The following is a 25,793-nucleotide window of genomic DNA, read 5'->3' as shown; positions in this document are numbered from 1 at the left end:
GGCCTTCTCCTGAACCCCTCAGTCCACATCCCAGCGTCGCGAACCTCGGCAGAGGGGAGTCTTCCCGGAGCGGCGGGGGCGCGGGGGTGTGGGGGGTGCGGGGGGTGCGGGGGCGCGCGGAGGGCCTGGGCTGGGCGGCCGAACGCGCGCCGCCAGGTGGGGGAGAGGATGCTCTGAGCCTACGGCGGGCGCAGGCCCGCGGGACAGCCGGGCGCTCGCCCTGGAGCAGGGCTGTGGGGGCCGAGACCACGTGCACAGCCCCCGCCCGCACGGCCCCGCCGCCTCCGCCTCTTCTCCGCGGTAGCTCCCCGCCTCTCCCCACCCTCCAGCGCGTTGGTACATTCCCGCTGACTCCTAGAGCTTTAAAAAGGCAGGGGAGGCTGGACCCGCAGTTTTGTTACGATTTACGCGCACCGCGTGCCCCCACACCCGCCTTGATCTCTTCGTGCGGGTTTCTTTCCGCTGTGGCACTCGAGTTAGGGGCGTGAGTGTGTGTGTGTGTGTGTGTGTGTGTAGCTGTCTAGCTAGCTGCTGGGGCCCCTCGGCCTCGGCCCGCTCGGCTCCGCCGCCACCGCCCAGCAGAGACGCGCGCGCGCAGCCAGCTCCCGCGGGGATGGAGCAGACCGAGGTGCTGAAGCCGCGCACCCTGGCCGATCTGATCCGCATCCTGCACCAGCTCTTCGCCGCCGAGGAGGTCAACGTGGAGGAGGTGCAGGCCGTGCTAGAAGCCTACGAGAGCGATCCCGCCGAGTGGGGAATGTACGCCAAGTTCGACCAGTACAGGTGAGCGCGCGCCAGACCTGCGCGCCTGGATATCGGGCGCGGGCCTCAAGCCCAGCCGCGCCGCCTCGGAATCGGAGGGGAGGGGGCGTGCGGGGTGGGTGTAGGGCCCGGGGAGAGCACGCCCGCCGCGCCGCCCTCGCTCAGCCACCGAGGTTTTCCCGACCCCAGCGCTGCGCCCAGTCGCCCAAAGGTGGGAAACGCTGGCCTGAGACTGCATCAGGCTCCCGGCGGGTGGCCACCGCGCCGCGGCAAAGGTTTGTGTTCTCTTTTCGCCGGTCAACCGCTTTCTTCCAAGCCGCCCATCCAGCCGGTCCCCGGGTCTCGAAAGCAGTGCCCTCCTCTCTCGAGCGGTCGCTCACCTGGGACGCGGAGGTGCCGGGAGACCCCCGTGGCCGCCGGTGCTGAGGAACGGACTGGCTGGACAACGGAGGGTGAACCCAGAGGAGAACTACATCAGCCATCCCGAGAAAGGGGCGACGGTGGAGGACACAGTTCTCCGACCCCAATTCTCCATCACTTCGCCCTCGGTCGCCTGCAAGCTTGCCATCAGGCATTTTTACTAGTGCAAAATAGCGTTTTGGGGTTGTCAGCTGCTATATTTCAAAGGATGCTGCGCCCTCTCCCAAACCAATCTAACTTCCCGGACTGTGGGTTTATTTAAACTCACTCTGGTTTGCGAATTAAGTAAGCCACTGCTTCTCCTTCAGCCCCTACTCGGTGTGCTTTCTCATATCCTCAGTTCTGAGGCTCTGGAATGTAAATTGAAGCCCGCTGCTTGAGTTACAGATGCCCTGGTAAGCTGGGTCTGCAGCCCCTGGCTTGGTGATTAAGTGAAAAAGAATCTACCAATCCTCTGGGGGGCCAGAAGTAAAACTTAGATTATGCTGAAGGACGACACTTTTCCAAAGGGCAGTCAGCGCTTCCATCTATCATGGCTTCAGTGGCTTGAGAATTGGGAGAGGAGGGATAGTTGAAAGAGAAGAGTAAAGAAAGACGAGGTTTTCCTTTGGAGCGGTTTGTTAGTCACCAAAAGGTATCTACTGTTTTGGGTAAAGTTTTGTCGACAGGGCGTATTTTTGTTTCAACCATATTTTAGGTTCTGAAATAAAAAGGGGAAGTCTAATTAGGATCGCATTTTCCATTTTCCACTTCCAAGTGGCTATAGAAAATTCCTTTGATCCCTATCCTTCTGTAGCTGTCAGTAGAGCTACCAGAGAATAGTTTTTCATTTTGCCATAGCTCCGAGTAATTGAGAGCTTGTTATGGGCCAGGTACTCTCCAGACACTCTACACATGTGTTAACTTAGCATCTGTATGAGGTAAGGTACCATTCTTATCACCGTTTTACAGATGAGGAATGGTAGGCAATAAATAGATTGGATTAACTGCATAAGGTAGCACTTCTATAAAGTAGCAGCTCCAGGATTAAAATCAGCAGTATTGTTCCAGAACCCACACACTAAACCACTGCAAAATTTCCCATAGACACATGGGGCCATGTTAGTTTTCTTCTACCTGTGTATTTTATTGCCCAGGTGATTATAATTAGCCAGGGTAGGCTGTAAGGGCTCTTAATCTTTAGGAAAAGGGCATTTCCAGGGGCCTTGAATTTGTCTTGATTGACAAAGCTCCAGACCACTTGAAGTGCAACCAGTTGGACTGAGCTATCCCACAAGTATCCGAGACACAGCTAATTCAGATAATGGGTGCAGTCCCAGGTGGGCAGTTGTGGGAGTAGGGAGGGAGGGAGATTGGAGAGGAGAAATCCATTTGATAGTATTTTTTGCATGCTATAGGTATCCTAGCACTGTGAAGAATTATGATTTCTGACCTCAGGAAGGCCAACACAGAAGAACCACGACAGAATATGTTCCACTGTGGGCCAGACAGTAAATTCTATGGAAGAAGCCCCAGAGAAGCAAGAGGGGTGACCCAATGACTAGTGGGTGGCAAGGAGGACCCTGGTCCAAGAACAGAGTTGCTGGGAACTGAAGGCCATGTGTGCAATCCTTTGCTAGGTCATAAAGGGCTGTAAAGTGAGGGTGACTGACATCCCCAAATCACTAATTAACATTGTCAGTGACCCTGCCTTGCCAGCACCTGGCCTCCAGCCCAGGGGAGGATAGAAGAGGAAGAGGGGCATGTGGGTATTAAACAAGAAAGAACCGAGGCTGCAAAGCAAAACAGAAGTTAATTTGGGGTCTTTAGGAATTCAGGAGGAATCTGAAATGTGCTCTTGAGGCGGGTGGAAAAAGACGCAGTTCATAAAGGCAAAAACCACAGGCTTGCATAAGTTATTTTGAAAGACTTATGATTGACGCACACATAAGTAATTAATGTTGGTCATTATAGGAAATATTACTAAATTAGTTGCTAGACTGGAGTTCAGCAAAATAAGCATTCTGAGGACTGCAATGGGCTGTAGCTGCTTGCGGTTGGCACAGTCCAAAAGTTCATAGTCTGTCTAGGTGCGGATGAGCATGAGACCAACTTCCCCAATGGCTTCCCAGCTCCACTGTGGGGCCCCTTGACATTCCTGACTCGATTTCAAATGTTTCTGTTCACATATTCCCCTTCTGATCAAGATCTTTTCTTTGAAAGTATTGATGGTCAACTATTTAAGCTCAGAGTTGTCAGGAATATTTGGTCCCTCATAGCGAGGAAGATTCATTAGAGGGAATGTGTCCTACATTAGAGGGAAAGAGGTATTATTTGGATAGGAGTCATAGTCGTAGGGGTAATGGCCACATCTGAGCAACAAGTAGGTCCTAGGGAAGTGGTCCTTAGGCATTGACCTTGCTCAGGTTGTCTTCAATCTGTATCACAATCTAAGTGAGTTAACCTTCATGAGGGAAAGCTTGATTGATCATCTCTAGTCTTCGAACAGCTATTATCTGAATTCTGACAGAGAACTTAAGATATTGATACAAAGCATTAACAGTTTGAGAGAATGATGAATATCGAACAAATTAGAAGAATGGTAAGATCATTTGTAGCCAGATCTCAGTGGTCTCAAATCTGGTCAGGAGCCAGCTAAATATACCTGGGAATCTGAAACTTAACCAACCAAAAGTTTTAGAAGATGGAATTTCCTTTAGAGATTTAGCAAGCTTAGTTTAGCAGAAAGAATCTTCTACATAGGTGAGGGGACGGTTCTACAGCTAGAAGGGTCTAGTGAAGAGCCTCTGCTATTTATGCCATGGCATGTCCATAAGACCCAATTGTAGGAAGCCCAAAAGTTCTTGACAAGTTATTAAATTATTGGAATTCCTGCTTTCTAGTGTTTTGGGAGGAGTAAAGCCTAAAGTAAGAAGGATTTCCTTTTCTGAGAGGCAAAACTACTTTGACTGGATAGGGGAGATCAAAAGAAGCAGTCTGGTTGACAATAAAATTTGACTAAGGTGTAATTATGAATGTCTATGACCAAAGGGTCTCCTGATTTTCCATAACCAGCAGTGGGCTGATGATGACATACCTAGCAGTCAGAAAGGCTTTCCAGAACTTGCTATGGCTTGGTATATTTGAATCACATGATTTCCATGCCATCTAGTCCCTCTAATTTGGGCTAAGTAGAATCAGAAAGTTTCATGTTTGAAGCCAATTAAACAAACTCAAGTAGTTAAAATCACTGAGTACAAATAGGACTAAGAAGAGTGCAAAAATGCTTATTACTGGGAGGATTATTGTAAATATGCCATGACCGCTGGGCATTAGTAAAAGTCTGTTCTGAGGTTATACAGGACTGGTCTCAGCCATTGGGAAAGCTGTCTACTTTACTTGTCGTTTGCTTCTTGTCCAGGTTGTTGTTGGTCCTGAGGTGGTCTGGAGATCTCCAGTAGATTGGGGGGTCCGGTTAGATAAGGGTACCTTTTTAAAATAAGAAATGTGAATCCACAGGTCAATGCCTTTAAGTTTAGCAGCATGAGGATTGATTACAATACCCAATATGACCGTTTCCAACAAGAGTGAAGGGAATCTTTGTAGAGGTGACATTGCCAGTAAACACTCTCCAGGTCAGAGATTATGATGTTGAAGATCTTTGTTTCCCAACAGCACACTGTGCAAAGATTGGTCTATGAGCTTTGAATTCTTTATAAGTTATTTATAATAGGTCAGGAGGTCTCCTTTTAATGGAGAGGGTTCATACATTCTTAGCCTGGTCTCATAGGTCTTCCAGTAGTGATTTCAAAGAAAGACAATCTATGTGTGACAAAGGGGATAGACCTTAGGTTAAGCAGTACTAAAGGAAGGACTCTAGTTCTGGACAGATGAAAAGATGCAATGAGCTTTGCCAATTGAGTTTTATTCACCTCACATATCCATTCTCTAAGGCCAGAGGAATGAGAATAAGCCCAATGGAAATGGAATATCAGCCAAATCTCACATGTCTGTTGTAAAATTTGCCTTCCTGGGTTCCCCAGTAGCTATGGAGCTCATCAGGAATTCCCCAAGCTGGAAAGATCCTTTCTGAAAGCATTTTACTGATGGCTGAGGACATGGGAATGCTTCTATACAGTAAGAATACATGCAAAGCCTCACTAGTACATATTTACATCCTTGAGAAAGGGCCAGCTGGATCAAGTCTATTTCCAAAACCTCAAAGGGCCCAAAGGTAAGGGAAAATGACCCATAGAGGTATGAATTGGTTTTCTAGGGTTATGTTTTGGACAAATTTGGCATTTGGGAAGCAGTGTTGGGGCATGGCTACCAGTAATAGTGTTTTCCCCATAAAGCCATTTTGCTTGTATTCCAGTGAGTCAAATCATGTATATACCATAAAATATGGTATTTGTATGGAGTCTAGAATGAGCACTCAGTTATTTGGGCCACGTGTCTCTTGGTGGGTCAAATTTACAACCTTGTTTTAACCATTTCTCTTTGTCAAGCAGTGGCGTGTTGTGCCTGTAACAAGTCTTTTAGATCTCCAGTCACCCATGTAGGTTGTTCCAGGTGCTTCCAGTATGGACTGGGATTGTTGTAAGGTCACTGACTTAGCAGCAACAAGAGCCAAATAGTTACCTTCCCTTTCTTCAAAGTTATCAATTGAACAGCCATGTACTTTTATAATCACTAAGGATTTAGCTAATTGAATGGCTTCTAAGAGTTCTAAGATAAAAGTACTATTCTTCATCTCTCATCCAGAAAAAGTTAAAAAACCTCTTTGCTTCCAGAGCACACCAGGGTCACGGGCAACACCAAAGGCATATATACCTGCTGTCAGTGTAAATGTTTACTGTTTAGTCTTTGGCCAAGATGCAGGCTTCAGTCAAAGCATGAAGTTCCACTTGCTGGGCATAGGTTGCCTTAGGCAATGACTTGGCCTCAATGGTTTTGTTTATTGAGAACATTGAATAACCTGCTCCATAATGACCTGTTTCATTCTAAGTGAGGATCATCAATAAACCAAAGCAATTCAGCATTATCAAGAAGTGTTTCCTATAATTCAAATCAGCAAGTTAGTAACTGGTTATCAATGTCAAGCAGTCATGTGGAGTTTTATAGAAAGCAGTAGGAGGGTAGGGGTTTAGGGAATTACAGGGAACAGAAGAGCTTTTAGAGAGGAAGACAGTGAAGAATTCCCTAGATTAATTACTTAACAGAAAAATGTCTGGTTGTGGTGAGTTAAGCAATCCACAGAATGACGTATATAAAGGGTCAGTGAGAGCACATGAATATCCCTTCTACAGTACATTGGCAGATTAGCAGTAGCTATAACAGGTCATTGTAAAGAGGAAGTTAGCAAGCAAAGGGTACAGAGAAAGAAGATGTGCTGGAAATGGAGATGTGGACAGAGTAGGCAGCAAAGTTGCAGAGAGACTTTAGAAGTCTCTTCCATTCTGATGAGTTTTTGAGACAATTCAGAATTAGCCTGAGCCAATTTGGAATTTGTATTCTGAAGGGAAGCACTATTTGAGTCACTTCCATATTTAGAGGCCTCAAAATGCCAATTAAAATACGTCTTCCCTTTAGGTTTAGTTTTGTTGCCTTATACTAGTTGACTGTGTAGATAAACAAGTTTGGAAATCTCACAGGAACCCTAGGTTGGCTAATTTAGTTGTAAGTCATCCCAGGTAATCATATAGAAAGAAATTTGGAAGCCTGGGGCCCATAATTTTGAACATATATTTGGCTGGAGTTTCAGAAGGTGACTGCTTAGTATCTATTCCCTTAGAATATGAACTTTCCATTTTACAAAGAAAAGGAGAAGGCAAAAGTGTAATTACTCACCAGACAGGGATGTTAAATCCAGTAGACAAAATCGGGCAATAGAAGAAACCCTAATAAACCTGAACCCCAACCAAGACAGAAGGTTAGGGTCCAAGAGGACTTACCACAATGAACCGAAGCCATCAATGAAATGACAGAGCACAATGGCCTCTCATAGGTACCTTACTCAAACCTGCGACAGCACTGGAGACAGAAGGCAGGTGCTTTGATCCCACATCTGACACCATGTAATGTCAAACAAGAAAGAACTAGGCCACAAAGCAAACCAAAAGTTCATATGGAGGCTTTAGGAATTCAAATCCAGGAGACAGATTTGAGAGGAACCTGAAATGTGCTCCAAGGGGGTGGAGAAAGACAGTTCATAAAGGCAAAACCACAGGCTTGCATAAGTTATTTTGAAAGAATTATGAAGTCATAGACAGTAATAACCAACGTTGGTCCATATAGGATAGATTGCTAAATTAGTTGCTAAAATGGAGTTCAGCAAAATAAGCCTCATTCTGAGGACTGCAACAGGACATAGCCACTTGTGGTTGGCACAGTCAAAGAGTCCGTGCTCCATTTAGGTATGGGCGCACATAAGACCAACTTCTTCAATGGCCTCCCATCTCCACTTTAGGGCCCCTTGATATTTCTGACTCCATTTCAGATGTTTTTGTTCACATGGGACATAAGTGAACAGATGACATGTAAACAAATACCACCCCGAGGTAAAGATTCCTTTCTTTAAAAATGAGCCTAAATGAGTCTCATAATTATCAAACTTTGCTGATTAGATGGTGTCAATAGTACGCATTGGACCAGCAGACTTTAAAGTTGATTTTGCTTCTGGTGGTATGATTATAATTGCTTTGGTTTGGAATTTTTTTGGCCAATTACTCGTTTCTCCTCATTGACAAGGTTTCAAGTGTTATTTGTTTCCTTAATGTAGTCGTCCTTGTTCTGGTACTTTTGCTAACCCACACCCTGTTTGTGGAGGACTTTTCATTATTACTGCTTTTGAATGTGGTCTGGGCTATAACAAAACTAAGAAGAATTCTAGGAACAGCTATTTGTTGAAACCTTGTTTCTCAAGTTCTGGTTCAGCTACAGGAAGGAAAACAAACTAGCAAGAGTAACATTCTTGCCTAGAGCATTAAGGCACTTTGCCAATACCTTCTATGAGAAATCTTGTATCTTTTCATCAGTTCGAGGCTGTCACATGGAGAATCAAAGAATTTGCCTTTCTCCCTTATTACCTTGTTCATCCATTAATTAAAATGGAGAAGTTGTAAATGTGGTCATTCAAAATACAAAAATGTCCAAAAAGAACAGTGGAAAAAGTACTTATTTTTATTTGTGCCGAGTTTCTAATGAGAAAGTCATGTTTAATGTTGCTTAGAGATAGAAATATTAATGTTTGTAAATGAATGATACATGTGACACACTTATTTTTCCCAGGGCTCCTTTCATCAACCAAATTCAAACTTCTGAATACATTCTTTTTAGGTATACCCGAAATCTTGTGGATCAAGGAAATGGAAAATTTAATCTAATGATTCTATGTTGGGGTGAAGGACATGGCAGGTAATATAACTATTCACTTGCAGATATTTGTGAGAATATCTATTCCAGCATATGTATAGTACCAGGGTGACAACAGGTCTTTTGGGCACTAACATATCTCATGTTACAGTTATTTGTTTATAGTATCCCCTAATCACAACAAAAATTCTTCTGGCAATTAGTATGAGGGGTTTAGGCATGCATGTGCATATCAAAACCAGCCCCCTAAATGAGTAGTAGGTCAAAGGAGGCAAGTAACCAGTTTAACTCAGTCTCTCTGTCTTCTCTGCAGGTAAACTTTATGTGGAATTTTGCTAAAACTTGACCTTTATAGTGCTTTGAAGTATGTAAACAATCATGGGACCAAAGAGTCTAGATTTGGAGCTAGAAAAGCAATTCACAAATTCTTAAAATTTCTTTCTACTTCAAATTAATTGTTTACTTTCTTTATGTAGAGGGTAAGGAAATTTAAACTAATACCCATTCTTCGAAACTTGGTTCTTTAATTTGTCCTTAGTTGATACATTCGCCAGACTTAATACCAGTTGAGTATTGTCTCTCTAAACAGATCCTACTCAGTCTTGTGAGAATGGTAAAAACAATAATCCAGACCCATTTTTGATGGGAAAAAGGAGACATGAGTTTACAAGATTTGGGGAAGTTAGGTCTGTAGAATATGTATTTACTCATATGAAATGGAGTTGTTTTCATTCATTCTGTCAATATTTTTTGAAAGCAGATCTTATGTCAGGAGTAGGACAAGTCTGTATGAATTTAGGAAACAGTTCTTGTGCTACATATATAGGTTAATGGGATTCAACATATGAAATAAATGCTAAATAATAAATATGAGCTTATATCTTTTTAACAACACTACAGCTAATACTACTTAATAAACTTAAATCCAATTTACTTTCTTCCTCCCACTTATACTGGGAGGTAGTCACAGGTAGGATACGCTAAATCTACAACATGTTAACATTATATATTCTCCACAGTATAATTTTCAGGTGGGAACAGACATGCACATACCTTTTGTGTCCCAAAGGAAGGAGAAAAGAGACAAAGCTTGTGGAAAAAAACATTAGCTGTCAAGTGACCCTCTCAGTATGATGTGATTATTAATGATGATTATCTTTATCCTTTCTAAAATGTCTCATGTATTTTCATAATCAAGTTCTAGCCCAGCTTAATTGAGTTCTTAAAAGCTATGCCTTGAAGAAGAGAAAAGTTTGCTGGGTTTGTGTTTCTGTTACCAAGGTAGTATTACAAAACTTTAAAAAAATTAACTGTTCATTAGTAGAGGCATGCATCAGAACTGTACCCCTTACATGTATTGATATGCATGACACAGTATTGTATTAGTTTGCCCTGCACAGTATTGAGTTGTAAAATGATGCTTTTAAAAGTTCAGTTGAAACAGGTTTGGGCCTGGGGGACATCTGAAATTGTGCAGATTTAGCCTTTGGCAGACAAGCAGATCTGGGCACTGAACCGTCTATTGAGCCCAATTGTCATTTGTGTACATATAGCAGTATCCATGATCACACGGACGCTCACTGCTTTCTGAAGATGCTGCAGGGAAATCTAAAGGAGACATTATTTGCCTGGCCTGACAAAAAGTCCAATGAGATGATCAAGAAGTCTGAAAGAACCTTGAGGGAAAACCAGTGTGCCTACATCAACGGTAACATCCAGTACCCTTTCCTAAGGGCAAGTGGGAAAAACCTAAATGCTCATTTGAAATATTGCTTACTTACACATGGTCAGTAGAGCTTGGATCATGGAATTATGATTTTAAATACTTGGGAAATTTAAGTTATTCATTTTTTTTTAAACTTTGCATCTGGATTGGAATCACTTATTTAAAACATATGCTTGTATATTAGGAGCCACAGAAAAGTCATTTATCTGCCAAGCCGGAGGACAGTTAGAATCGAATATGAATTTATATAAGTAGAGTCTTTTAATGAAAGAGTAAGGGCAAAGTTAGAAATACTAGTCTTTGTGTTAGAAAATATAAGGAAATATTCTGGAAGTGATTAAGAATGCTAGTTAGTCCCTGTTTTTCTAAAATGCATACAGCATACTTAAAAGAGTAAAAAATGGAAACTTTGCAAAGCTCATTATTTAGTGATGATTTATAGATCTTTTACAAAGAATTTGTTCTTTCCCCTAAATGTGATATGGGAGAGCCATATGCCTTTCAGAAGAGGGAGTGATTAATGTCTCTAGTCCTAAAGGGAATAGTAACTTTCCAAAAAGCTCGTTCAAGCTTGTATGAGATAATATTTTATTACCATTTATACATGAGATTGCCAGCATATAGGAAGATTAGATAACTTGTCCAGAGTCACTCAGCTTTTAAGTCACAGCCAAGATTTGAACCCAAGTAATTTGATTCTGAAGCCCATAGTCTTAATCAGGATGCTATCCCACTTACATAAATTATTATGGAGATTTTTCCAGCAAAGCAGTTTCTTCTTACATCTTGACGTCCAGTACTGGCCTTGAAACTTGGCTTAAATTTGTTCATCAGTTTAAGAATGCAAGCCACTTACAAAGTCAGTGTGTATAGGAAGATTTCCCCACATTCACAGAGTACAAAGGTGTTGTATATGTAGCAGGAGTTTCTTGTTTGTGGGTTGCTATATATATAAGGTGCACCCAATTTCCAAGAACAAATTTGTTGCCTGTGTCACTCAGAATAAAGCCAAAAGCCTTTCAGAATAATTACTTTCAGCTAGAGTCACAGAGTCTTTGTGGAACTAGATTAATCTCTAAGAACAGGCAAGCATTTTTCAAGAGTCTCCAATGCCAAAGCTTATAGGGGCCAAGCACGTAAGGTGAGTGATGCAGGCTGGGAATGAGGCTGTGGAACTGGTGTGTGCAAGCTGAACTGTCTGAGGGGGCAGCATTGCCCACCCAGCTCCAGTAAGATTGTCCTGATTTTTTTTTCCCATAGAGTGGGAATCCTAATTTTTATGAGAAAATTCACCAATTGATAAAATATGGGTGGGATAAGCTAAATATTTCTGAAGACTAATTACCCATATGATCAAAAGCCACACATTTTCAACCTTTGATGGTTATGGATGGAGGAGTAAGAAACCAGATAGTGATCAGTGGGAAGGATGTTTCAAGTACAGAAAGAACATGAGGGAAGGCCCAGTCATTGCCAAGAATGAGAACTATTCACGAATGGTGTAGCTAGAGGGAAGGAGGAAGGATTGGCTTGGCAAGAGCATTTGGAGGGTAAAGTGAAATCAGGGCATGGGCCTCCAAGACCAGCTAAAGTAAGAGCTTGCTTTGGTAAGCAAAATTTTAGGGAATATCTTGATCAATTCAGTGACAGTGTGCAAAGAGAGAATTGGAACAGAGACCAAGTTACCCATTGTAGTAGGCCAAAGGTGGACACAGTCTGGACCAAACTGGCATCCATAAGTATCACCAAGAAAGGTCCGAAATTACTGTGACAGATAGTATGCCATGGGCGTAAAGGAAAGGAAACAAAGACCAAAAACAATAATAATGCTGGAATCATTAACAATAGCAATCAGACATGAGCCTCAGGGGCTTCTCTAAAGATTGGATGACTGACTAGTTTTAGTGGGGTCTTTGCTTGCAGGATTGTCCAGCATGTATTGGGTAGTGTATGCCCTTTAAGTTGGAGACACAAATAATTATTTGTATAAAGAGCAGTCAGTTCCTAAGAATGGTGAACTTTTGTTCTAAGTTGTGCATAAGCCAGTACATTATGAAAACAGTAAGCTGCAGAATCAAAGAGTTCGTAGTTGGGGGAAATAGGCCTCACTTCTAGAAATGAGAAAACAGAAGTGCCTAGAAGTTGTGAGTTGTTCAAAGGTAGTTTAGCTAGTTGTTGTAGCGGGGAGTAGAACCTAAATCTTCTGGGCTTCACTCTGTTATTTGCAAGCTCATAAACTAGATCATAAAGCATAAGGCAAAAAGTAGGTGCCTACGTTAACCATACTAAATGCACCAAATTCTTTTCCTTGATTAATCCTCAGAGTCTTCTAACTGTATACATTTCTTCTCAACATACTCTTTAAAAATTGAATATCTGATCTTTATTTATTCACTTTAATCTTCTTGAAGACATCGTCCCCAAGGCCTTTTGACCTGCTTTGTGTAGATTGGTTGACCTGTAGGTCAGGGCTTAGCTGTCACCCTGGGGTATCTCCCACACGGTCTAGGCTTTACCTTTGCTCTTTCCTGTTGCTGATCTCCTTGTCTTCTGATATCATTGCTGCTCCATTCTTGGTACATGCTCTTGTTTTGGCAGAGCATATCCTCCAATGGCTCAATAAGAAAGGGTTTGTAGAGACCTCATATATCTAAAAAATATCTGTAGTCCGCTCTTGCAACATGTTTGATAGTATAGCTGGATATGGAATTACATAACCTGGCAATCAACTTCTCTTAGACATATTAAGGGACTCCCTTGTCTTCTAGTTTCCAGTTTTCTTGTTGAAAGCCTGGTGCCATTCTGATTCTTGAATCTTTCTATGGAACCTATTTTTTCTTTCAGAAATCTTTGGGATCTCCTTTGAAGCTTTTCTGTGGCCCCAGTATCACAATGATCTACCTAGTTTCATGACTCATTCATTGTACTGGGTACTTGTCAGATTCTTTCAATTTGGAAATCTGTGTCCTTTCATTCAAGAAAATATTCTCAAGGTTTTCTTTTGTTTTTTGTGGATTTTTTTTTTTTGGTTCTATTTCCGAAATTCCTATTGCTCAGATATTAAACCTCCTGAACTATTCCTCTGATATCTTTTATCTTTCTTTTGTATTTTCTATCTTTGTCCTTTTATTCTTCTAGTTTTCCTTAGTTTCCTCAGTTTTTCCTCCAACTTTTCTAATCAGGTTTTTATTTCTGCTAATCTTTATTATTTCTAAAAGCTCTTTTTATTCTCTGGTCCTTTTTGTAGTATTTTCTCTGATCTCTCTGAGGATATTAATGATAACCTTTTTTTTTACATCTTCTCCTGTGTAGTACTTGTTTCAAGTTGTTTTTTTGGCGGGGGGCGGGTTGCTCTGGCTTTCCTAGTAGAGGCTTTGTTGAAATGCCTGGTGGCCTTGGCTGTGTGCTAATATTTAAAAAACAGGGACAAAAAAAGTTAATTGGTAGCTCTGAACACATGGATGGTGTTTGTCCACTGGATTTCCCTCTAGGATAATGTGGCAGAACATTTCCCTGGAGGGACAACAATCTTTAGGGCTTTGTTCTTGAGCTGATCAGATTCCCTAAGAAGCTGTTTCCCATCTGCTGCCTGGAGAAAAAATTCCTACCTACCAGCATTCTGGCAGCTAGGTGGTGAAGAAAAGCCAGATCTTACCATTCAAATGTAAACTTTCACTTAAGTCACCTGTTTTCCACCTGGTGTCCATCAGTCCTGAGTTCACTTATTATGCCATTTCCAGAGCATAGATCTCAGAGTTCTGCTGGAGAGGAGAAAGGGGAAGTGGTGAAAGGGATTTGAGACTCTTACTTAAGTGGGCTTTCAACCATTTCTTGGATTTTTTTGGCTCCCACTTCAAGCTTGTTTCCAGAAGAACCTGTGCTGTCAATTCCTAGGTTGTTTTGGAGTTTCAAGATAAATGAGGTGACTTCTTAGCTGTCCCCATGGGTAGCTGAGGATTTAGCTTTCTCTCCTCTGCAAAATCATTTATATAGTTTCAAGCCTTCAGATTTTTATTGGTGTCTTCTTTTTTCATTTCCTTTATCTTTGTTGATGCCTTTTTTATTTTTTTAAGGCAGTTGTAGGGGGTTTCAGGAAAGAGCAGAGTGATGTCACTTTATATCATTAACTGGAAGTTCAATTCTGACTAATGTCTGTTAACTCCAAATATATCAAATTGATTTACGATCTTCAGTGATTGAAACAATTCTTACCTACAGCTATCAGCTAAGCTCTTCCTTCTTGACTGTTGTTTAGATTCCATTGGCTTACATCGGGTAGAGAATATTAGCCATACGGAACCTGCTGTGAGCCTTCACTTGTACAGCCCACCTTTTGAGACATGCCATGCCTTTGATCAGAGAACAGGACATAAAAACAAAGTCACCATGACATTCCATAGTAAATTTGGAATCAAGACTCCATTTGTAAGTAAAATTTCTTTCTCCTAGTCGTAAGTGTTTTGTGGGTTGGCAATATTACACTGTATGCATTGCTTTTTTTCACTCTAGATATTATTTGAGTATCTTGTTTTAGCTATTCTTGAACTGAAGAATAAAATGAACCTTAATTTGGGGGAAAGGCCCCTTATATCATAATTCTTTAAATTGGGAGACTGTATTTTCCCAATTGTATTTTTTAAGAACCTTTAAATCAGATGCAAATAATTATTTATTGAGGAACTTCAAAATGTATGCTCATTCGTAAAGGATATGTTTTCTCTTCATTCATTAGAGAAATAAGAGTGAAAACTGTATTTTTTGCCATAATTGCTACTGCTGTAACTTAATGTTCATGGGTCTAATTAGCTAGGACATATAACCTGCATAGTTAACCTTTGCAAAGTCGAGACCCAAAATGGTGATACAAAGAAGGAAACCTGCCTGCTTTGATTGACAAGTTGCTTTTTTGTTGAGTAGCAATACTATATAGACCACAAATAAATGAGAATAGACTTTAATAGCATGTTCTCCCATGAGGAACAAGTGTTTCCAGCTAAAAATAATAAGGTAAACAAAATAACATGGGATGGCAGTCTTCTACCTCTAGTGAAATAAATTGGTCATTCGGGGGGAATGGTTTTTAATCAGTAAGTTTGGAATATCCAGAAATAGTACATGAAAACAGAGATGGACAACAATCCTCATGGCATCTTATAAAAGCACAGCCTTTGAGAGAAGCTAGTGCAGCATTTTCTCAAGTGATTGACCAGCTTTGTTTTCTGCATTCCAATCCCCAAGACATACTCTTATCATAAGAACAAGAAACAAACCCCATTGTCATAGCTGAGTTTACACATGTTTCCTGGAAAGCAGAACTAAGAACAAGCTGAAATGTTTGCTGTAAAGGTTCCTACACAGCTTTCTTTCTTTTCTTCCTTACAGACAACTTCAGGATCACTGGAGAACAACTAAGGAGGACCAGATCCTCTGAGCTTTTATTTTAAGATCTGCTGAAAGTTTTGCCTTGGACACTAGGGCTTCCCACCATTTGCTGTCCAATAGTATACTTTACAAAGCCAATGCTTAGATCTCCAGTAAGGCAGATGCTAATTATAGGGCGTTAAGTAAGCACATAGTGCCCTGAGCTACTGCAGAAGAAAAATCCCATTTAAAAAAAAAAAAAAAAAAAGGCTTGTGACTTTTAAAGGCCAAATCAAGTGCTCTCCTGTAATTAACAATAAATAAAAACCAGAAACCGTAGACATCAAATGCCAGCCTTGTTACTCAGAGGACTAAATGTAGATGTCTTTAATATACTTTGTATGTTCTTAATATTTGAAGAGGATTTTTTGAATCTGGATTTTATTTTTTCAATCTTATTTTACAAGTTCCTTTTCTATAAATAGTAGGGTATTGTAGATAAACTTCAGACTCTTTGCTGTTTGGTAAGGAAATGAAGGGCAGAAGATTTAGAGAAGTACATGTACCCAAACCTGCAACAAGCCAAATATATAAACTCGTATTTTTTGTGTCCAGTGGTTACAGTCAAAGACTTTGTACTATTACCAAAATTGCCAAATAATTTTAATAAAGCTGGATTTAAATACAATTTAAAGTTGTTTTTCTGTTTAACTTGATCTGAATTTCATGCAATTCACAGCTTCTTAGATTTAGGCACACTACCCAAAGCACTGCAAAAAATGCTTTTATGATACAAGAATAAGAGAGAGCAAAAAAAATGTGTTCCAAAGCACCTTACCTTTCTGGGCTTCCCATGTGCCCACTCACTGGCCAGAGATACCAACCTGATCAGGTTTGCCTGAGAATTACATGTGGGTCTGTATATGTTTAAATGTGAGTTGGATTCCAGCATTAAAAACTGGAGGTTTCTAGAAGGAGGTGTGACTCTCTAGCTACTTGAAAATGTCAAGTATCTGGCAACACCAGACCTGCATTGCTCTTGCATTGACAAAGTTAGCTAGGCTAGGATCTAGCCTTTCGTTGGGGTCACCTCTCCACACAATCTCCGGCAGCCCCAACTTGCCTATTTCTCTTGCTTATGTTACATGCAAAGATCACACCTGCATCTGAGTTAGCTGCCTTTACTGGAAGCCATTATCTTAGGAATCTCTGTCATAATCTTGGAAGTTATTATCTCTGGAAACTTGATTAGAAAGTAAAGTCCTTTGAAGGTAATTCTATCTAGGTCATTGATTGTGCTGTTCACACCAGCTCTACAATTATTTTATACCTTTACATCTTTGCCTCCTCTCCTCTATGAGAAGGAGACTAATGTTTATTGAGTGCTTACTACATACTAGGCATTGTCCTAAGTTGCTTAGGTTATACTAACAAATGTCGGGCTTCAGGACAACTTCCTTATGAATTAGGTCCTGTATTGGTTTTCTGTGCTGCTGTAACACATTACCGCAAACTTAGTGGCTTAAAGCAACACAAATTTTATTTTCCTGTAGCTTCACAGGTCAGAAGTCTGGTGGTTTCACAGCACTGGAGTGAAGATGGTGGGGCTGCATTCCTTTCTGTAAGTTCTGGGTAGGTTTCTTCCAGCCTGTGGAGGCTGCCAGCACTCCTTGGCTCAGGATCCCTTCCTCCACCTTCCAAGCCAGCAATGGCAGGCTGAGTCCTGGATCTCAGCGCTCTGACCTTCTCTTTGTTTCTCTACTGCTTCAGAGGACTCGAGGAATTAGATCACGTCTCCGTCTCTCAGTTGCACCCTTAGATGTAAAGTCTCTTTTGCTTATGAGGTGCCATATTCCTAGGTTCTGAGGATTAGGAATGTGGACATCTGAGGGGGTCATCCTGTCTATTGCAACCTGCCCTCTTGCTTCTAAGGAGTCATGTCCACCCCACATGCAAGGGAGATTTCCCCCAAACCAAGATCCACCACCATGCCAATTAGAAGTTCAAAAGTCTTATCTAAATCTCATCACCTTGAAAATCCCCAATCCCATCATTTATGTTGGCCCTATTATAATCTACCCTGGAACACTATTCCCCATAGGTAGACTTGTAAAGCATGGTTGAGAAACCTGCCATAGGTCATCCAGCCAAGACAGTACAGAGCTAGGATTTGATACCAAGCAACCTTTCTTTAAAACTCATTGTCTTTACATTCAGAGTAAAAGAAACCTGGACCACTTCCAACTTTGTGTTTCCTATTGTTAAAAAAGAAACACATAGGCCCAACATGGTGTCACTTCTGGTAGGCCAAGTCACCAAACCCTGGCCTAATACTTAAATCCAGTTAGTTTCAACCTCCCCCAGAAATGTAGTCAATCAGGAATGTCTGGTCAATATCATTAATAAGATAATCTTGTCACATGTGCTCTCTCCATCATCCCTAAAAGATGAAGAGGTAATCTGCTTTGTAAGACCCCCCACTTTTCCCCCTAAAAGAAAGTGAACTTGCCTGAAACAACCCTTTTCTTTTGGTAATAAGTCTCCTCCCATCTTCCTGTCTATAAAACCTTCCATTCTGTACAGTTCCTTAGAGTATCTCTCTACTTGCTAGAGGGATGCTTCCCGAATCATGAATTGCTTAATAAAGACAATTAGAGTTTCACATTTACTTGGATGAATTTGTTTTTTAACTCTATTATATTTTTTTTTTAAAACAAATTTTTGGTAAATGTGTTTTATGTCTGTGATATATTTAAATGTTTAATAAATAGCACTTTTAATATACACAAAAGGAGTTAATTATGTGTAACAAGTAATGGCCAAATCTAAATCTGAGGATCTTTAAATGTGAGGCTCAGTGGAAATGACCGCGCTGGTGGCCCCAGCTGTCCTGCTCATGCTGACGTCTGTGATTGTCCCTGTTCTCTACCACCCATGGCAGTGTTGGCGAAGGAGCACCCGTGCTTCCCCTCCAGGAGTTCAGTGTTTGCTTGGGTGGGTGAGATGTTTCCACACATGGCCAGGCAGGGAATACATCAAGGTCTCGAGTGGATTTTGTAGGAGGAGAAGGAACTAAGGGTTGGAGTTGTGCTGGCTGCTAACCGATGAATGGGCTGTAAAGGAAGCAGAGGTGCGCGAGGAGACAGCGAAAGGCAGGACGGGCTGTGGACGCCCGCAGCGCCTCAGCACTCGGTACCTCCCATGTCACCTGGGGCCCGAGCTTCTGCACTTGCCATTCTCTGTGCCTGGCAAGTCCCTGTCCCAGCTCTACATGGCTGGATCTTCTTGTCCTTCTGATGTCAGCTCACATGCCATCTCCCCAGAAAGGAATTCCCCAGCCACCCTATCTAAAGGCAAAATCTCCAACCACTCTCTATCCAATTTCACTGAAGCATTTAGAATTATCTGAAATGCATCATTTCTTTTTCCACTCCTTTGTTATCTAAAATCCTATTGGTAGGATGCAAGCCCCATAGGGCAGAGACACTGTTTCATTTATTGCTGTATCCTGAGTACTAAGACCATAATTGACACATAGGAAGTACTCAGTAAATATTTATGAAACAAATGGAGAAACCCTCAATCTCCTTACATAACAATTTTCTATCAATATGCCCTGATGTGATGGGGTTTTCTGTGTGCCACAAAATCAGGTGTGCCTTGTTACTTTTATTAAGTATGGAAAATCTAAGGATCATTTTCTTTTAAGCCACAGACTTCCTTCTAAGGCCCATGTCAGAGGCTTATCTGTTGTTGTAGTTCACTAGTCATGTACTTAAACAAACTAGTTGATAAATGAAGGGCTTTTACTGTTTTGTGGGAGGGGACAGTATTAGTTATCCCGTTTAGCCATGGTGCTTAATCTTTTTTTTTTTTTTTCTGATTCATGGATCACTTTGAAAATCTCTGAATGCTAAAGAAACTCTCCCCAGCAAGGCCAGCACACAACAAATTTACATACAACTTCTGAAAAGGTTCCTGGACCCTCTGAAGGCCCGTAGGGGCCCCAGTTAAAGAATCCTGTCATATGCAAGCCAAGGCTTGTGGGAAATGGTGGCTATTCTGCCTCATTTTCTGAGATAAGAGGGCATTAGCAAGCCCGTCTCTAGCTAACCTTTTAAAAGGTAACCTTTGCAGAGAAGTTTCTAGGAAACACCAGAAGCAGGTGCTACCTTGTCCACGGCACGTCCGCACATTCCACAGATCTGCTCTCCCTGTTTCTAAAGACATGAATGACATTGCAGATTTTCACAACTTTATTTATCCAGTTGGTAGGTGTTTTATTTAAAAAGTGTATGTAGGAGAATGACATAAGCCAGACACAGAAGGACAAATATTGTATGATTCCACTTATATGAGGTGCCAAGAATAAGCCAATTCACAGCGAGAGAGGAGAGGAGAGGCGACCAGGGACTGAGGGGTGGGGGGAAGGGGAGAGTTAGGATTCAATGGAGCTTCTTTGGAGGATGATGGACATGATTCTGGTGTAGCTGGTGGGGGTGGATGCACAGCATTGTGAATGTATTTGATGCCTCTGAATTGTACATTTATGAGTGGTTAAAATGATAAATATCACTATCCATGATAAAAATTATAAAAGTATACATATTATAGGAACATGATAAACACAAATTTTTAAATAAATAATAGAAATGTTATTTCTAAAAAAACCCCAAAATGTGCATGTAGGGGGAGGTTGTGTACATGTGGACATGTGCGTTGGATTAGGTAAGACCTCACTGGCAGAAGATGCAAACAGCAGGAACCGCATCTGCTGAATAGTGTCCTTTGCATTCCTGACTCAGGCTCTGAGTCTCCCCTCTAGAAGGCAACCTAAGTTACCACCTTCTGAGTTTCCTCATTATTTCTTCCCGGGGCTTATACACAGGGTTGTGTTCTGAAGTCCATGCTGTGCACTTACAAGGAGCTCTTTCCATATCATTATCCGAACATTCCTTCACTCTTTTGTCCTTGCACCAAGTCCTTTACCAAAGGACTTGGACGTGATTTCTAGCCTTTTACAGCTACAAACAATTCTGCAATGAATAACCATGTGCATCATGCTGCTCCACAGATATCAGTTGACAGACACACTTCTTTATTACAAAACCACTGAGATAACTCAGCCCCAGGAAATGAGGTAACAGCAGGTCAGGACAAGCTGCCCTGGCTGAAGAGGACCCCTTTGGTGCAGAACCTGTCACCTGATGTCACTGTTCTTCAGTTCAGCTGCTTCCACCCTGTTCATTGGTCAAGTGCGTTCCTGTAACACCTTCAGGGCTGTCAGAAGCCTGACTCGGAGATCACTTATCACAAGCAAGGAAGCCTAGAGAAAGCCCAAGGGTGCCTGATAAAACTCAGGATCTGGGCATGGCCAATTCAGAATTCTGCCCGCACTCAGCAGGAGAGGTGATACATTCCTGCTGTTTGTTGTTATCACTGAGTTTTTTGGGTGGTTGGAGAAGACGTGACAGCTTTATGTGCTGCTAGAAATAGGCCTCACTTGCTTAATGGGGGCAGTTTGTTTTAATTTTTTTAGAAATACAGGAAGTTGTAAATAGTGATTTCAGCCTGAGTACTCTGAGGACATCTTATATAACCTCAAAGAATTGCCCATCTGCTTAAAATATTTACATCTATATATCCATATACTATAGTAACACGTGTAACATTTTCCTAAAAGTGCAACCAGAAAAATTCCTTGCTCGTAAGAGGTAGAAATATCACAGAACTAGAAAGTAATCTAATGCAACGGAGGATTGACTGGCCCTCAATGTCCAGCCCTCCTAGGCATGGCAGAGCCAAGAAAACACGTGTCATTACAATGACAGATCAATGCCATGCACCTTTGGGTGAAAGTTGGATGATTATAATGGGTCTATGCAGAATCCATCTAACTGAAAACTATAAAGATATCATGCAAAAGTTGAAATGGACCTGAGAGAGCACTTAGCCAATCAAGTATTTTTATAAATAAAGAATCTGAGGCAGGTGAGTTACAGTTAAGCAGCATGCAAGTGCTGGCGCAGGTTCAGATTCAGGAATTTTGCAACTGATTCATAGATTAAAATTGGCCATAGTGGAAATATTTACACAGTGGAACTCTTATCATTGCTACAAAGCACAGTATTTTTCTTCCCGCAGAGAGCCTGTTAAACATTTACCAGCACACCACTGTATCTAAAGCTACCTGGCTAATTCAAAATGAAAGACAAGGTTTGCCTGGACTGTTTAGTACACATTTTTATCCTTTCATTTGTATTGGACTTCTAACTTTTTAAATGTTATTGTCACTTCAGAGAAATCCTTTAAAGGGAAACAGGGATATTATTTCTCCCCTCCCCGTTTCAGAGATGAGGACATGTAGATGAAATATTTTACCCAAGGATATGCAGGTAGATAACGGAAAAAACAAAACCATCAGTGGTTCTGCCGTGGACACGTTGGACTTTGGCAAAAGAGAAAAACTGTTAAGCAAGGGCAGAAAGTCAACAGTGTGGCCAGCGCAATGATGACTGTATGGTTTTTCCATCTGAAATCTGTCAACTGGTTCCTGACTTCATAGTTTTAAAAAAATACTCATGAGGTACCCAGGCTGGATGAAATGGTGAAAAGTCATGTTTTTTCCAATTGAATCCAATTAATTATTATTTCATAGCCAAGGGTGGAACTGGACTGTGTTTTATTCTTATTTGACAGGGTACAGATTATAATCTCCGGGCCTATGTTCATAGTTCCACCCCCCTGGCACCAGACTGGGATTCCACGTTGTTCCAATTTTTGACCTCCAACCCCCAACTGCATAAAAAGAATTTATATGGATGGCCTTGTCCAGGGGGAGTGCCAGCACCATGTAAACTAGGGGTGGTAGACAGGGATAGATGTGGCTAAGTCTATTAAAATTCCTCTTTGTGCCTCCCATTGTTATTGTGTGGCCCAGCAAACATCTGTTCATCAAACATTTACTCTTTTCATATTCTTGTGAATTACTTCCCTTTTCCTTTGAAGTCCCAGACCCCTAGCCCCTTCTCCTTGGTTGAGGATGGCACACATACTTCATTCTCCCTGTCTTTGGAGCCCGTGTCTATGGCTTCCCAGTACTATGTAATGAAACTTTGTTTTTTTGTCCTATTAATCTGTCTCATGTCAATTTGATTCTTAGACTAGCTAGAAGAACCTCAAGGGGTAGAGGAGATTTCTTCCTCCTTATGTGTTCAAAGCACTTTTTAGGACTCTATCTTGCTCTCTGAATTTCTTGACCCTTGTGGTGCTCAGATGGCTCTGAACATCTCCAGGCTTGCAACCTCAATTCCGATTGTGGCAGGATAAGGCATTTGCTGTTCACAGCCTCTCCATAGAAGTTAAGGGCTTCCATTTAGCTATATGGGCTCTGACTGTGACCCATTCACTAAGGCCAGCAGGGTATGATCTCTGACCTGGGCTGAGTCACATGTTCACCTCTGGAGTCAAGGCAATTCCACCAAATCAAATGGATTGGTGTAGAGGATGGGGTCACCAAGGAATATTGGAATTCTGTTATGAGAAGAAAGAACAAAAAATGACTAGACGCTAGGCATGCAAGATCAAGAGTTTTACTACATAAGAGCTCAATAGATATTTGTGTAATGAATGAAGGAGTGAAAGAAAGATCACAACAACTAGACCACCATCACCTTTTTACCCTGAATCCCACCAGTTTAAACAATGCAAGCCCCCTGTTCTGCTTTCTCTCCTTCTACTGGTGAAACCTATAAAACACCCCATCACTCCAAAGACAGAGGACATCACAGACAGACCCATAGGTGTCCCCCACAAATGCTCCACAATCTAAATATCTTTGAACAGTCCTAACTGATGTCAAAAGTCTTCCACCAGGATTACCATTCTGGGTAATAGGCAAATGGACTTTTCTCACCATACCAGAATCTAGCTAAATCCCAAGGCTGAAAACAGAAGGTATCAAATTCTTTCAGATTCTCAAGAGAACAGACAAAGAAACTAAGAGATAGGGCTCCAACATTCCTTTTCCAGGCCTATTAAGCGCTGGCACATGCTGCCCTCCTACCAGGAACTCTGTTGTATCACACTCTTGTCCCCTCCCATTCTCCAGATAACAGGGTTGAGGAGTTGGAGTCTGCATAGCAGTTGTGAGTTGCTCAAAACCCTCCACTAATGTTCATTCCTAATCTGTATGACGGCATTAGGTCTGTTAGAACACCATTGACTGCACTTGCCCAGCCCCCACTCTGGCCCCTCCTTCCTCCTCCCCATCTGAGCCACTCCTTCCATTCAGATCATAAGTAACTTGGTTCTCTGGACTGGATTTGTTCTCCTAAATCTGCCTAAAATGCACACTGCACCAGTGCCCTGCCTTCTGGGGGAAATAGCAACACCTCCCCAAGGCCCAGCTCTTAATATTAGTGCTCTTTATGTCTCCCCTGTGGGAGGGAATCTTTTCATCTTTGGGCTTCTATAGAATTTCATTTTTAGTTTCTTGTAGCAGTTGCCATGTTGTACTCTCTTACAGGAATTTGTTTGTGTTTGATCTATACCAGATAACAGACCCCTAAGGCATTGAACAGCCACTAAGGCAGGGCCCCACTCAGTGGGCCCCTTAATTCTTACTGTAGTGAGCTTGTTTTTTAGAATATTAATTTGTGTCTTGTTTTAGCTATTTTGGAGAAATCAGAAAGAATACCAGCCACTGAAAATTTTTTTTCACATTGTATTTGCCTTCCCTCATTCCAAGAGAGAAGTGGCTTTGAGTCTCTTTGCCCCAGAGCCTAAAGAACTTGCTTCAGAACTACTCTCCTGGCTTTTGTGTTTTTCCAAAAGCCTACCAGGATTGAAGAGATTATGGTGAGGGGAGGCGGCTCTTAGAAGCTTTTGTGGATGGTGGCTGAATGGGAAAGGACATGGTGTCTTTGAGGACCTGTGCCCCATTCCCGGGATATATTACCAGAGAGTAGATTTGGGGAGCACCTAGGAAGCCTTGACATGGAATCAGTGCCTCCAGCCTTGGCACAATGCAAGATCTTCCCAGGGACCTTACATTTTAAGCAATAACCCTGTCGGTGACAACCAAGATGAACTGAAGCCTTGAAGTATTTATTTTCTCAGTGTCACATAAGCCTTTTTAATTCTTGTATAATCATGGGAGGGAAAGGAAACTCCCTCCAAGAAAAACTAAAATTGAGTTTCCCACCAGCCTGGTAGACATTGGCCAAGAGTTGTGTTAAAGCAGGCAATTAGTAAGATACAAGCGGCAGAAAGGAAGGGAGAGGCAGAAGAGAAGCCAGTAACCTTTCTAGGTGGGTTTATCCTATGTAATTCCAGGGGGAAAATCCCAAGGCAAAATGCCTTTGAAACTGAAATCAAAGGGAGAAATAAAATGGAAGAAACTGTTTATTTCTTACAAGTCCACTTCTGGTCTCCCCTGTCTTTCAAATCCCAGCTGCAGAAAAAGAGACCCCAGCCAAACACTCCAGTCCAGTTATGCCCTCCCTTGCCCTTGCAAGTCCCTCTTGATATGGAGATGGACTACTTCTCTCTCTCCACCCCTTGGAAACACCTTTAATATGGAGATGCACTAAGACCAGGCAAGAGATTCTGTAAATACTGCTATTTTACCCACAGCCCACCCCTCCAGAAATCTCACTTTATAATCTATTTGTTCCCCATCTTCTGCAATGGCCCCTGCGAGAGAAAACTAGAGCATTGTAATCAGACTAATAACATACAATAGCAACAGCCATAAACAGGTAAGGAGTTCAGAGCAATCATCACCTGGCAGCTGCAGCCAGGGGGTGGGTCCAGGCCACAGGGACTGTAGAAGAAAATAACCTCAAGTACGATAAGATACATGGTTTAATGACACCAGCATAGGCAAGTCTTGTCCATCAGGTAGGATGCAAGAGAGTGGTCCTGTGATAGGACAGTGGCAGGAATGGGATCTCATCCTGATCTATTGTATGAGACTTTCACCCCCCTTCCTGTGGGAGTTACAGATGGGTCCATATATAGGGCTACAGGAGGTACATGCACTGGCCATAAAGATAAAACAAAACTTCCCTGTAAGATGCTCTTACTGCCCGGACATTTTGGGTACACTATCATGATCTTTAGGGGTCACTCTGCTGTTACTCCAGGAATACACAGGAGACCAGCTTCC

The 25,793-nt window shown here is 41.9% G+C and overlaps 1 protein-coding gene across 1 annotated transcript; it reads left to right on the top strand.

Moving 5' to 3' along the window:
• Positions 1 to 356: 356 nt before the first annotated feature.
• On the top strand, positions 357 to 16,310 carry CDO1 (cysteine dioxygenase type 1). Its single transcript, XM_036993728.2, has 5 exons — positions 357 to 783; positions 8,500 to 8,577; positions 10,089 to 10,243; positions 14,517 to 14,686; positions 15,644 to 16,310. The coding sequence occupies exons 1-5, from the start codon at positions 614 to 616 to the stop codon at positions 15,671 to 15,673; spliced, it is 603 nt and encodes a 200-aa protein (XP_036849623.1). The 5' UTR covers positions 357 to 613; the 3' UTR covers positions 15,674 to 16,310.
• Positions 16,311 to 25,793: the final 9,483 nt, after the last annotated feature.

The sequence above is a fragment of the Manis javanica genome, chromosome 14, assembly GCF_040802235.1.
Source record: "Manis javanica isolate MJ-LG chromosome 14, MJ_LKY, whole genome shotgun sequence".
NCBI classification, from domain to species: Eukaryota; Metazoa; Chordata; class Mammalia; order Pholidota; family Manidae; genus Manis; species Manis javanica.
Note: the sequence above shows the minus strand (reverse complement) of the source record. Positions and strands in the feature narration are given on the sequence as shown.

Excerpts from the sequence above, each read along its gene's own strand:
- CDO1 (XM_036993728.2), top strand. The coding sequence starts at position 614 with ATGGAGCAGACCGAGGTGCTGAAGCCGCGCACCCTGGCCGATCTGATC. Across the intron at positions 784-8,499 it reads GCCAAGTTCGACCAGTACAG|GTATACCCGAAATCTTGTGG; the intron begins GTGAGCGCGCGC and ends CATTCTTTTTAG. Across the intron at positions 14,687-15,643 it reads TTGGAATCAAGACTCCATTT|ACAACTTCAGGATCACTGGA; the intron begins GTAAGTAAAATT and ends TCTTCCTTACAG.